The sequence below is a fragment of the Plenodomus lingam genome (assembly GCF_022343315.1).
Source record: "Plenodomus lingam strain CAN1 chromosome Unknown contig_12, whole genome shotgun sequence".
Classification (NCBI taxonomy): domain Eukaryota; kingdom Fungi; phylum Ascomycota; class Dothideomycetes; order Pleosporales; family Leptosphaeriaceae; genus Plenodomus; species Plenodomus lingam.
Window position 1 is genome coordinate 142872 of NW_027093930.1, and position 15108 is coordinate 157979.

Here is a 15108-nt window from a genome sequence, read left to right on the forward strand (position 1 = left end):
ATTGCATTGCCGAGTTCAACATCTAGCTCATCTCGTGGGCACGGTGGTAAGGTCAGGTAGCCTTCTCTTTATCTTAGTCATACTGTAACGAGTGCAACCCTCGTTCCATCTCAGACCGGTGTAGCCAAGACAGCCTCACAGCCGATACGGCCCCGATTCGGGTCCAAGGTTTTAAATACCCTTCCCCTCTACCTCCACATATAAAAGGAGCCTTATGCTTCTAGATGGATAGACAAGTTCTTCTTGTCCTTTCGTACAAGACCTATAGGTGTAGGAATCAATTCGTTCAATCGCCATACAGACGCGCACTCCCATATGCCTTTGAGTCGTATCGGACCCCTCTCGGACGTTCCTACCTACCTGTGTCGTTACACATACCGTAACGCAGGTATCACAACAACAGCAAGATCGTTAATGGCACCCATGAATAACAAGAAATATAGAGTCCCTTTGTTGCAGAGTTTTCAAACAATCAAGGAGGCTCGTCAGGCTGTTTAGGACGGAATTAGGACGCGGGGATTGGGGGTGATGCGAATCATACCTCTGTAGCACGAATTACTTAGCGTTGCGGCCTCAATTTCTTGGAATGGCGCTTATGGGTAATGAAGCCAAGTTTAATGGATTTACACTAAAGGAATGATAATACAATTGCAAGTAGCAAAAATTACATCATGGGATCCTGGACTTGAATACTTTTGTTATACATAATGGTCGCCAGGGCACAGAATTGTGTAGATTCACTTAGCATATTTTAGCACAATATCACCATCTAGTTCAAAACTGAAATGCAACTCAACATCTTTACTTCTAGTCAGTGACGCTACAGTACTTCTCAAGAAAAGTAGGCTTAGCTACTATACAATCACATGTAATTTCTTTACTAGACTAATTTTCGAATTGATGAACATGGCTTTACCGTGCTAACCAGTTCCTATCGTGCTACCGCCGCAAGTGATGCCGGTGGAAGTTGCCGTGCCAAACTTTCTGCCCGAGCTACAAAGGTACGGTAGCTACAAATTTCCCTTGGGACTCATCACCGATGCCATTCGATCCTGATTCTCTTTCCGCAATTTCCTACGCAATCAAGGCCAAAGTGCAGTGAGGGGAGCAATCGGTCAGCGTTGACACCATTCACAACTTATGGCTTTCTGCCAACCCGCTGCATTTAGCGACGACGCGACGAGTCTGAGGCTGCAGCTGCGGCAAAATGTCATGACAGAAGCCTGCTCAGCACTCATGTCCAGCTGCCGATCCACTGCCCATCTACCCACGACTGATATTCCCTCTGTCATTGGTCAGGACTCGCGCCTGGCTGCAGCGCGAACGCAGAAGAAACGGTCCCCACTCTGCCTCTGACTGTCGAACAGTCGGTGGCGGTGGCGGTGACCACGGGCGTAACGACACACGACGCCCAACCATGACAAGATTACAGTCTGGCTCTGGAAGTCTGGAGTGTATGCCATGGCTTTGCTTAGTTGCGCTTTTCAAACCAGACGGTGATCTCCTGACCTGCTCCACTAGCCTTGTTCTTGCCCGGAATCGCATTGGCTACACGAGTTTGCCAGGAATGTACAAGACGAATGCACGAGATGCTCTCTTCCTGGTAGATGTACATGGTACTCCGCATCCTTGAATCTCGATTCGTATATCGGGAGACGCCGCGGGCCGCGGGACGGTAATGTCGATTGCCACTGCTTGTTTTGACCTCACTTGCTCTCCTCTTATAAATACACCATCACCCAGTCCATGTACACACCACCTATTGAGCATGCACTGGGTTGCAGCATCTCATAGGTGGTGTTCTGGTAAGGCATAGCTGTCAAGTTTCCGTTAATTCTGAGTGAGATCAGAAGCTGATGTGATCTAGAACAGTCCCGTTGCGAGTGCGAGGCAGAGTCAGTTCGCGAGATGCAGAGGTGTCTTTGAACATACCGCGTTTGAAGTCCACCGCCTTTTCGGTTGAGAATGACTTCGTTTCGGTGCTATGGGGGGCTCAAGCAAGTTCCACCACTACGTGTTCAGCATGGGCTTTGTGTTGAAATCCCATGCTGGAAACCTGAGGAGCCGCCTAGGAGGCTACAGCATCGTATGATCTGAGGTTCCAGAGCGTGTGTAAATGCCGACTATGCCATATTCAGCCAAGTATTGCTATATGGGTAGGCCGAAGCTAGCATGTCTCCCCGTCCTTGGATACTTGGCTTTCTCTTTGGTATCAGATTACTTTGGAGTGCATTTCTGCCCTTCCTGTTCAATCAACAGAGGCAGTTGGGCTTGTGCTGAAGCCATCCTGGCTCAGCACGTGAGGGATCGCTACAGAACGATTCCATTGGTTAGGAAAACAAAGCCGAAAAGCTTCCTCGGGGATTCGCTCCGAACAATCGACAGAACTCTTCTCCAGATCGGGACTCAGAAGCGCAAACACTCCTATGACATGCAATTTTGGCTGCTAAGGTGGACTGGCAGCCTCTTCCCGTTGCAGAGGGACAGTGGTGAACTTCCTACCAATGTATCCAGTCCTGAGTAGCGATTGCGAGCCGGAAGGATTACTCACTGCGCGATCATCTGAACGCGCCGATTGATCGCCAATACCCCACGACATCTTGACTCCGCCTTGTCTACGTGGGATTCTTTAGGACACAACGGCAACGCAGTGACGGCATGGACACTTCTGAGCGATGGCATCCTATTGCACCAGCATCAGACGAACCTGGAAAGCAACGACCGCCACCAGATAGACGAAAACGAAGGCAAGCGATTGCTGTGGCCTGTATTCAATGCCGAATAGGAAAAGCCAAGGTGATTTTCTGATATCTTCTCTGACTTGCGGGACGATCAACTTAACTCTGGACAGTGCGATGGCACCAGACCGCGTTGCAACCGCTGTAGGGACAATGAAGTCGTCTGCCAGTACGATGTGGCAGAAGGAGTGTCCAGAGCTGAACGGATGAAGCTTCTGAAGAGGGACAGTATGACCGGCAGGATGGAGGAGCTCGAACGCATCGTCAACTTCTTACGCTCGGGTTCCGATTTGCAGGCTTCGACTGTTTTGGCAAGGCTGAGACTCGGCGAGCGAGTGGAAGAGGTTGCAAAGTCACTGCCAGCCGCTTCTTCTACTTCAGGTCAGAGCAAACCTCCTAGGTGAACTAAATTATTCTCAATCCTATCTCTAGATTACATTGTTGACTGGAATCTAGCTCACTCACCCAGGAATCTGCCAGTACCCCTGGAAGTGCAATCGGATTTAGTCCCGACGCTGTGAATACCTTCAATGAGACCTCAGGTACTCGATCATTGCGGCATGATTCGAATGCTTCAATAACGTCGTCCTCGGGGCATCGTCCGAGCTGGCAGACGATTCAGAGCCACGCATCACCGGCATTCGGTTCCCCGGCAAAAGGAAAACAGACGGCCTCGGCAGACGACGGCGAAGACCAGCCTTTCCTATCGATTTTGTACGATCGCGATGATATACTCTTACCCATAAGTGAGAGCGAGGACGAAAGTGAGGATGATGACGATACCTATCAGACATATGATCCTCGCCTCGCTCCGCAGGCAGCGAACCTAGAAATGGGCACTTTATCGTTCGACTCGCCAGCAGAATCTTCCAAGGGCCCCCGGCCCTCGTCACATAAACAAAATACCGTCCGATCAATCTATGCGACTCATCTTCTCAGTCGCCAGCCGATCGTGAATACGACCAGAGTACACCCGAACCTTGATATCCGTACCCTCCTTGCAAACGTACGACTTCCCAGTGGTGCACAAGAAAATTACTCGCCTGAGCTCCAGAGCTTGCAGGCGGATAACTTGGCCATACCAACCTGGTCGATGCTTCCAATCAACACTAGGCCTGATCCCGGCTCGTTGAGATATGCATTCCCAACAATTTTAGAAGAAGCTAGGAATTTACTGAGCCAAGGAGTCGCTCTCGATGTTATCATCGAAATCCATCCAAATATTGCGGCATTGTATGACGAGGAGGAGTTTAACCGATCAGGCATACTTTCTCAGTGGGCTGTTCGCATGGTGCATAGCGCTTTTCGGAAAGGCAAGTCTGCAGCCTTGTGACAGCATCGAGGGGTGATATTTTACTAATTGTAATAGGCAACAACTTTACCTGTTTTGCAAGCATGTATCTATTCTGGTACCTAATGAGGTGGATGATCTCGCCATCCGAAGAAACTTACACTGCGATGCCAGATTGGCTTCGACCAACGTATGCGAAGACCTCCTTACTCGAACGGCAGTCCTGCTGACCATACTACCCATAGTCCGAATCAACTTCTCATGCCCCACGTCAATATTGTTGACTTTGTTGTCTGGCCCGCATTCCGCGAATTAGTAGTTCAAATACCGACAATGCAGGAGCGCATGGAATGGCTCATGGATATGTTCTTGACTTTGCAGTGCGATTGGTCTTTTCCCATGGAAGAAGCGTTGATGAGACATGAGGAAACTGGTCTTTGGGACCTGTGTCCCCTTGCGAAAGTACGTTCCTCGCGAGCCACGGTGGAGCTTCTTAGGGCTAACATGAAGCAGGGAGCCATGCGCGACCTCTCAAACTGGTCTGTTGCAGCGTCCTTCCGAGGTTATGTTAGTAATGCAGATTCCTATGTCAGAATCAGAACAGAGGCACTTTGAGACTTGCGGCTTCATCCACAAACTCTACAAAAGTTCACGATTCGCAAGTTAGACGATGTCACGAGGGATTAGGAATATACCCCAGATGCTTTAGGCGTAGATCAAAAGATAGAGAGTATATCATGTCAGTCAATGGGCTGACTACTATGGTGTAAAACAAGGTACAGATGCCTCTTGAGTAGATAGTGTCAAATGGATCACATGTGTATATCGACACGCAATGAATGACTACAACATAATGAGCGTCTCACGACGGTATACCCTACAGGACAGGCTCTTTCTATCACGAGGACCTCGACAATGCATTTTCTCATCTTAATCCCGAAAATTCCATGATGTAATTCATCACAAATCCAACCCCACGACCCTAAAACCCGACATAATTGGTGGGAACTTGGAGACCATGACCGCCAATAAAACACTCATCTGTCCCAAATCGTAGATAGGACCGACCAACCCAGGGCCGATCCGCATCATCTACTATGGTAGAACGTTCTCGGCTCAAGATGCCGAAAATCGAGCGTCGATCTCTGCGCGACTTGTCAGGAAGTGAGATCCCCCGATGCCGCTGCACATGGACAACGGTTTCCTCACAACGGTTTTTTAGCTTCACTTGACTACAAGTACCATGTACGTCCGCGGTATGATCGACGCTTCCGAACCTGGGTATTGGTGAGGCCCCACGTGTCGGCGCGATGGTACCGATCTTGCGTGGAGATGGACTTGCTGCAGGATGTCAATGTCGATGGAATACAGAGGTTTGGTAAGTGTTGGCATCACTGATTGCGAATGTTGTCATGCGTTGAGTTTTGTATTCGTTATAATTGACTTGATATGATTTTGTGTGCACAAGACTCAGCTGATTAGAAGAAAAAAAGAGAGATTGTATATACGGAAAACTCCTTTGTGTGAACGCTGCAAAGCGCGCCAGGCAGCTTTGTATTATTTGTAGAATACGTAGTTCTCGAGATGGTTGGCTCTGCCAACCGTCTGCCTTTGTGCAGTGTGCATCGACTTGTTCATTGTCATCAGTAATGTAGCACTACGGTAAAAAATTGTTTACTGTAGAATGGTACGCTAGGGGTTTACTATATAGGTGTAAACTAACCTCGTGTATACCTGTAAATAGGTTTAAAGTGGTGGTTTACTTTTTTGTAGTATAAATATAGTGTGGTTTACTATAGACCTATTAGTAGAGTGAATAATATAGTTTATAATAGACCTATTAGTAGAGTATATAAAGTGGTTTATAAAAGATAAAATATAAGTGTTAGGTATAGTAATAATAGTATTAGATTTTTTTTAGTATCCTTATATAAACTACTAGTATATTATTGCCTGTCCTATCCCTAGGCCTAACCTGCCTAATTAACAGCCTATACCCGCCTAATTAACAGGCCTAAAACTACCTAATTATTAGCCTATACCTGTATAATAATTAGCCTATACCCGCGTAATTATAAGACTATCTACTACGTACCTTACTTATTTTTAGAAAACCGCGGTATAATATAAATTAAATAGGTATACAAGTGGTATAACTACGCAGTAATTAGTGTAAGTTAGTACGTCTAATAATAGTCTAGCGTAATATATAGATAATATACTTACCTAATAAATGCTAGTATATTATATAGTAATAGTGTTAGTATAAAGAGCCTAGTACTATAAAGCTAGATATAGACCTATTATCTTACTTAACTATAGGTAGTTAGTCTTAGACTATCTGCGTTTATTAATAATATATAGCTTATTACTAGGTTAAAGTTAAGCACTATATCTATAGTAAACTATAGCTACTCCTATAAGGTTAACAATTATTATTATTTAAATCTATTTAATGCTATTATTATCTTCTATTATCCTCTAAGGTTAGGCTAGTTAGCCTATAGCAGCAGCGGGTTATGTCTGTTGCTATTAAAGTACTCCTGCCTATTTAGAGTTATTAGCTAGATCTTAAAATAGGTATATTACTATCCTAAAGGAGAGCTAAATATAGTTATTATAATTATTTCTAGCAGCGTAATATATAATAAACGTAGTGCTCTAGGGGTAGTTACTATCTTTGTAATTCCCTAAAACCCTAATAGTATACCTATTTAGAAGTATACAATAGTTATATATAACTATATCCTAGGCGCGTGTCTATATAGTATATACTATAGTTATAATTATAGTATAAGTGTTATCTAGGATACGTCCTTAGTGCGTATCTATACTACTATAAGACTTAGATTTTAGATAGTGCTCTTGTAGCTAAGTTATAATTATATTTTTATTAATATTATACTCTATACTAAGCCTAAGTGTGGAAAATTGGATTACTAAGGTTAGGAATAATTTGGGAGATAGATTATTAGATTATATCTACTACGATCAGACTTATATATATAGAGCTTTAGCTACCCTTACTAGAAGGTAAATAATTAGTAAACCTTCCTTACTAGAGCTCCTGCTTTTTATTAGGCACTTAGTAGTAAGCTAGCAGTTAATTAGATAGTAGGTTATATAGGGGTATTAATCAGGATTAATTAGATTAAGATACTCTATAATCTAGTTAATATCCCTCCTATAACACACCCCCTAGGTATAGGTAGATCTTTTATTATTATAGTTACACTTATAGTTAGTAGGTAGTGTAGCTAATTAGAGCGTTGTATATCTAAAGGGTTAAATTAGCTTACCCTTTAGATACTAACTAGCGCGCCTTCCTTATTTAGCCTACGCTTATACACGTAGATATTATCTAGACTAAGCTCTATAACTCTATCTACCTAACTATAATCTTTTACTATAGCTTAAATTATAAGATTATATAACCTTAAGGATCTAAACTATACCTATATCCCTACTAACCTATATCTTAGTTAAAGTTAAAGCCTACTACTTACGCTTACTCTACCTACGCTGCCCTTATTACCTCCTGCGTAGCTAAAGCTATAGTTACTAAAGCTACTACTACTAAAGAAGAGTATACTACTACTAAGCGTAAGGCTATTATAGAGTGTGCAGTAGCTAAGCATATAGCTACTACTACTATAGTTAAGATTACAAAGCTAAGAAAGGGCGCTCCTACTCTAGCTCCTACTACTCTAGCTCTAACTCCCGCTCCTGCTTCTCCCTAGACCCCTCCCTCTATCCCTACTCCTACTCCTACTCCCTCTCTAGCTCCTAAGGAGACCCTAAGATCCTCCTATTATAGAGAGCCTAGTATTTATTATACTAAAACTTATCTAAATTATTTACACTCTACGCTCTTTAATAAGTCTAATAGTAAGTGCTATAACTCTTCTAGTAAGGGGACTTAGTACTAGTAGTACTTCTCTAGGTATAGCTATATCCTAATATATATAATCTATATAAGAATTTTTCCTTTATAATACTTAGTAAGATCTATACTAATAAACTAATAGCCCTAAGCTTACCTAATATTCTATGCTATCCTTCCTAGTAAGGAAGTAGGTAGGTAAGAGCTAAGACCTTCTTAAGGATAAAAAGTAGAGGGTCTTAGTACTTCTTAAGGAGAGCAAGGCTAAATAGTAGGAGCTAGTAAAAGCTACTACTACTACTACTAAGCTTGCGCGTAAGGCTACTACTATAGCTAAGGGTGCCTAGAGCTCCTTATTAGAAGATAAGGACTCTAGCTCCTCTAAGGTTCCCCCTATAGATCCTAGGTTAGGGTAACCTAGGTAGCTCCCTATAGACTCTAAGGCACGCTTTGCGCGCGTAATAGAGCTCCTTAGGGAAGCTACCTAGTTAATAATAGAGAGGTAGGCTATAGTTAGTTATTCTTATATTATATATTAATAGATCTTATATACTACCTTACTTTAATTAACACTATATAATATATACTCTACTATTATATAACTTTAGGTGCTCCCTAAACCTTATAAATTATTATATAGTTAGGTTTTTAGTAAGCCTATTAGCTAGTATATTACTAGTAGGTAGGTAGGTAATATAGAAAGATCCCTTTATATACTCTTATCTTAGCTATATATTTTAAATATCTACATAGCGTAGCTTAGTAGTAATCCTTTTATTATTGCCTACTACTAACCTAATAGTTTATTAATTATTACAATTAATTATCTAGGTAGTATCTAAAGTAAGGTGTATTTTAGTTAAAAAGCGTTTTAACGCTATTACTTCTTTACTTACTTGCTTAAGCGCAAGGAGCTCTACCTTAGTAGTTAAAGTAGTAATAGTTACTTATTAAGCTGCCTTCTAAATAATAGGTCCTCTAAAGAGCGTAATTAGGTATCTATATAATAATTGCTAAGTATTAATATTATTAGCAAATAACGCATTACTACATATTATAAGCTTATTAGGATCCCTATTCCTATATTAGATTAATTAGTATTAAGTTTAGTATAGATAGATAATTACTTAATTAACTATATTAAAGTGTTATTTAGATAGGTTAGTAAGGTATTAGGAGAGCTAGGAGGCTACATAGGTAATATTAGGGCGCACTATAATTAAGGTGTAAAGGATTAATCTAACGCGCTCCTAATAGTCCTTAATCTCTTTTTTAGTAGCTTCTCCTGTGCTCTTTTTAATATCTTTACTTAATAGTAGTATAGTAGGGAATTTTCCTATCTCTACTAGATTAAATTTCTTTGCAATCTTGTTAATGTATTTATTATAAACAAGCGTTATTATCTATCTCTTTCTATCCTAGATTACTCTTACCCCTAGAAACTAGCTTATAGGTCCCTTTTCTTCTATAGTATATCTTTGCTTTAGAGCTTAGATAACTTTGTAAGCTTAGCTTGCGTAGTTTGGTAATAGAGCGATAGGATATTGTCTATATAGAATATTAACAAGATACTACAATCTCTGTTAAAGAATAGGCATAGCTCCTCTTTAGAAGTAATAAGCTTATTTTCTTAGAGTGTAGTTAAGAGCTTATTATACTATAATAATAGTAAGTCTTTTAGTCTATATAGAGCTTGTTTAAGCTTAACGCACTTTCTAGGTATTTAATATCCTTTAGGTAGCTTATAGATAACTATAGGGTGTTAATCCCTTAAGGCGTTAAGGAAAGCTCTAACAACGTTATATTAATATATCTTAAGGTTAAACTTAGCTCTAATAGCTATTATAGTCCTAAAGGTTTAAGCTACTAGGGTAGCTGCGTAGGTTAAATAAATTAAGTTAGTAAGCTATAGATCTCCTCTTACTACTATCCTTGCTTTGCACTTAATTAGGTAACTATCCTAATTAAGCTTGTATATAAACACCTATTTAAGTAGGAGTAGATACTCTCCTTTAGTTAGCCTATTAATCTCCTCCTAGGTACTAGCTTTTAGTAGAGTATTAATTTCTTTATATACTACGTCTCTAAATTGCTATCCTATTTAGTGGTTATAGAGATCCTTCTATTATTTTAGCTCTTTTTATAGAGCGTCCTAGTGCGTATTTCTTTTAGGGTTTTTAGGAGATTTGCTCCCTATTACTGCTATAATTATAGCGTAGATTATAGTGTTTAGTTTAGGATATACTAAAAGATTATGCAAGGGATTTCTAATTAGATCTATATCTAATAGATCTATTACTATATATATCCCTATACTTATAGAGCCTCCTAGTAGTTTATTAGGGTCCTATCCCTAAGCTTGCTTACTAACACGCGTTAGTGGTAGTCCTTTAACTTGCGGTTTTCTGCTTCTTCTAGGAGCTCTAGGTGCCGCTTATAAGGGATCTGCAGGAGATATAGAATCTAGTCCTAAAGCAGGTAAGTAGGAGCTCTACTTACCACCCCTATAAGAGCTAGATAGGGTGCCCTTACCTATCTCTGTGCTCTTATAGAGTGACCTACTAATAGCACTCTCCCCTCTAGGTCTTTCCTAGGAGCTACCTATTATGGCGTTAAAGTAAGTTAGATTACTACTATCTTAGGTAGTAAGACCCTAATCTATAACCTGTATAGATCCTTTGTTTCCTATACTAAAGTTTAGTTCTAGTATTAGTTTAGGAGTTTAGAGCCCTATTAGCTCTAGGGACTTTATATAGATCCTTTGTGCTAAGCTAGCTATGCTTAGTACCTACGCTAGAGGTGTCTACTTAGGGGGTTGTGAATCACTAGGCTAGCTAGCCTAATTATCTACCTCCTCTAGCTCTACCCTACCCCCTAGCTCCTACGCTAGGTTTAGTCCTCCTTACTTACTAGACTCCTTATATTACTCTGCTGTAATATAAAGCTAATTAAAGATATTAAGCTCTTTATATACTTCTCCTATATTATAGATCTTATCTTTACTAATAATATTAACTATCTTTTAAGCCTCTAACTATTAAAGCTACTCTAGATCTTTTTCTTTAAAGAAAAGATCCTTATTAAAGGTAACGTTCTATGTTATAATAATCTAATTAAGTAAGGGGATCTATATCCTATATATATTAGATGCTCTATATCCTACTAGATATCTAATATAACCCTAAGGGTTTACCTTAAAAACCCTCTTGTAACGCCTAGCTACTTAATCTCTATTAAGGGGGTAAGCTTAACAGCCATAGGCGTATATTCCGCTCTAATTAGGGCAGAGATTAGTAGTTGCCTCCCTTATCTGCTCTGGTTGCTACCACCTAAAGTATCTAGTAAACTAACAATCTAGCACTTTATTAGGTAATATTATATTGTAAGCATAGGATAGGCTTATATTATAGAGCTAAGTCGCTACTTTAATAATTTTAGGCTAGAGCTTTATTAGTAGGTTAGCACTAATCCTTATTTTAATTAATTTTATTATAATCTCCTACCCTACTCTTTCTACTCCTTTATTAGGTTTATAGGTATATACAGGTAAGCTCTTAATTTTAATACTATTATTAGCTACCTAGATCTAAAAATAAGATTTACTACGCTAAGGGAGCGTTATAACATTATTATCTTATATAATCTTAACTATACTAAGCTTATATTAGTTAAGTATTAAGCTCTTAAAATTTTTAAACACCTATATAATCTTATTAAGGTTTTTAGCTTGTAGTAGATAGGTATAAAGCTTTCCTAAGTAGTCGCACTTTAATACCAAGATCTATTACTTGTAAGCTATACCTGTTAGCATATTAAATAGATCCTATAATACCTAGTAGTATAGACGTAGTAATCTTTCCCTTAGTTATCTTAATATAACCTGTTAGGCATGTGTAATAGTGTAGTGCTCGCATTTGCTTCTAGGAGTTCCTTTAATCCTAACGTTTATTACTAACTTAACTAGAGCTTTAAGCGCCTTAGGTCCTAAATAGCCTAATTATTAGTGCTAAAGCTCCTTACTGTCGTGTCTTAGGTAAGTTATCTAGGATTATTAGGGTTGTTTAGGCACTATGCTTTAGATTATTTAATAAGGGGTAGAGGGCTTATATTCTAGGAAAGTTAAGTTAAACTTACGCAGTAACTTAGCTAATACAACACTCTTTCCTAATAATCTAAACTATAAGGTAGCATCTAGCCTAAGGAACTAAACTCCTGCTTTAAGCAATTAAGCTTCTAATATAATATTTACATAAAAACCTTCTACTAACACTACGTTAGTAAGCACTAAATCTTCTATTTTTAGACCTCTTAGTCTATTAAGAGTATTAGGGATTACTCTAGTCCCTCTGCCTAAGATTAGAAAAGCTTAAGTTCCTGCTTTAACTATCTTATATTTAACTAATCTAAACAAGCTTTCTTCTAGGTAGCTAATATTATTAACTAGGTGCACTACACCCCTATTATTAAAGATAGTGCTCTTTAATAGAGCGTAAGCTTTAAAGTCTATAGTTAAATAGATCCTGTTTATTTTCTCTGCTATTAATATAGGGTTAATTAGTGCCGCCTAGATACTGCCTAGATAGGTAATTGCGCTTACCTTACTACTATAATCTTAATTAATAGGATAGGACTTAATTAGAGCTTTTCTTAACTCTTTAAATTTTTAATTCCTATTAATCTTTTTCTTAATCTCTAATTATTAAGTAGTAGTAAGCTTGTCACCTGTATTAGTCTAAGCTTTAATAACATTTTTGCATTTAGGAGGTTTCTATAGGTAAGATCTACTATATAGGTATAAAGACTCCTTCTTTAGTTAATTAGAAGGTAGAGCTCCTATTATTGCAAACACTCTAGGACCTTTAGAGCTTAATCTTATGTCGTTTTCTTAGAGAAGTAATAAATAGATCTTAGTAACGTGCAGGAGGTTGTAAGTTAGCTCTCCTATTACTAACTTTTTAATAATCCTTTAAAATATAGTTTAACCCTAATCTAGTAAGATCCTAGTAGATAGAGCTTTAAGATAATCCTATACTATAAGCTATCCTTTAATATTAGGAATGTTATATACCTTAGCTTGCGTATATAGGATTGTCTACTCCTTCTACTAGTAATTAGCGTCTTAGCTACTTATTTTTGCCTTAGCAAGATAAGCTTTATACTACAATCTCGCTAGTGTTACAGCGCTTAAGTTAGTTAGCGCTAGGTTGTTGCAGAGCACTTAGATAAGTGCTTAGAGGGTTACTCTTCCTTAATTAATAAGCTCTATATAGGCTAGGGTAAGGATCCCTTAATCTACTATATTATTAACCTATGTAAAAAGGTTTTAGATTACTAATAACTTTAATACCTAATCTAATAAGTAGGCTTAGTACTAAGCTATTTAGAGTTTATACTACTTACTTGTTATATTAGATAGCGTAATATCTATTAGCATGTTAGGCTTAATAGGTTTATTCTTAAAGTGGTTTTTAGTATCTAGAGCCTTAGGGTCTACCTCTGCCTAGATCCCTTTAGTTAGGGCATGGTATCTAAATTAAATATACTAGGTAGGCTAGTTAGTTAATCTAGTAAGTAGGATATCCCCCTTTAGGATTTAGTTGCTTATAGTAGAAGAGTAATAAGTAAGCTTCTACTTAAGAAATAGTATAAAGAAAGAGTAAAGCTTGCTAGCTTAGTGTCTAAGTTAAACAATACGCTTAAATAGATAGGATAATCTTTTAATAAGGTAAAGCGTGAACTAGGCTTATAACTATAGAAAATTAGATTACTAAGGTTAGGAATAATTTAGGAGATAGATTATTAGATTATATCTACTACGATTAGACTTATATATATAGAGCTTTAGCTACCCTTACTAGAAGGTAAATAATTAGTAAACCTTCCTTACTAGAGCTCCTGCTTTTTATTAGGCACTTAGCAGTGAGCTAGTAGTTAATTAGATAGTGGGTCATACAGGGGTATTGATCGGGATTAATCGGATCAAGATGCTCCGTGATCCAGTTAATATCCCTCCTGCAACACTAAGCTATTACGCGTAGATAATACGCTTATATGCTAGTATATTCTACTCTAAACTAATATACTTCTAGGAAGAAGAAGTTACTATCTTCTTAATATAACTAATAAGTCTCTCTAAAGACTATTAGGTATAGTATATAGGTAATCTAAAATCCCTAGTATTAGATATAAGGTAGAGTAGGTAATAGATCTAAATAGAGCAAGATAGTAACTAGTCTACTTTACTATAGTAGTAGAGTAACTTATACTAGCAAATAAAATTCTCTGCTAATAGTTCTAACTTATTAATCTAGTTAATAGTAAACTCCCTCTAGCTTATATAGAAGAGTAGTTTATAGTAGCGTAGGAAGTTATTAGTATATTCCTTCTAAAGATAGACCTGTATAGCTAGCGCTCTATAAGTAAGTATAAAAGTCTACTATTTAAACAAAGTCTATATCTTGTATGTTATAGTGCTTTATAGGGTAGTACTAACTTAGGTTAGTACTAAGGAATAGGACTTATAAAGACCTTTGTTAATTAAAGCCTAATTAGTATTAGTAACAAGCTATAGTATAGTCTTGTTATTAAATTTATCCCCTTTCTAGAGTTAGAACAAGGCTTTAGGTATGTTATAGGACATTACGTGCATAACGTTAATAGGAAAGCTATAAGGAAAGTGTATAGTAGGGAGGTCTAATAGGATAGAGTAGTGGTTAATACTAGTATCTTAGCGTAAGGTAGTATATCTAGAGGCTAGTATATTAGTCTATTATTTATATATATCTTTAATAGTAGTAGCTAAATTATTATATATAACTAGGCGAAGGGTATCTCTATTTAGGAAAGAGTATTTACTAGTTCTCCCCTTAGTTCCTTTATATAGGTATAGGCGGTAACTCCTTTTTAATATACTAGGCTATTTTATTCCTATAATCTCTACTATAGCTAGCCTATCTCTAGTTATTAGTATAAGGTAGGTGTAAAGGATAAATTCTTCCTAAGTGTCTGCGTTATATATATAAACTCTAACTACAAGTTAGTATAATTCCTCTACTATTAGGTATAGCTAAGTGTCTATAAATTTTATGTTAAAAGTACTAGGTATAATAGTAGTAACAAGTGTATTACAGTCTTAATCCTAAATAGATAGGTAAAGGTTTAAGATATATAGCACTACTAGTGTAATACTTTATTAT

General features: G+C 38.1%; 1 protein-coding gene across 1 annotated transcript; it reads left to right on the forward strand.

Annotated features, from left to right (window-relative positions):
- The first annotated feature begins 808 nt into the window (after positions 1 to 808).
- On the forward strand, positions 809 to 4865 carry IAQ61_001289 (uncharacterized protein). The gene is made up of 7 exons (XM_066095046.1): positions 809 to 1805; positions 1868 to 2796; positions 2852 to 3138; positions 3195 to 4051; positions 4108 to 4219; positions 4275 to 4491; positions 4543 to 4865. The coding sequence occupies exons 2-7, from the start codon at positions 2659 to 2661 to the stop codon at positions 4642 to 4644; spliced, it is 1713 nt and encodes a 570-aa protein (XP_065954894.1). The 5' UTR covers positions 809 to 1805; positions 1868 to 2658; the 3' UTR covers positions 4645 to 4865.
- Positions 4866 to 15108: the final 10243 nt, after the last annotated feature.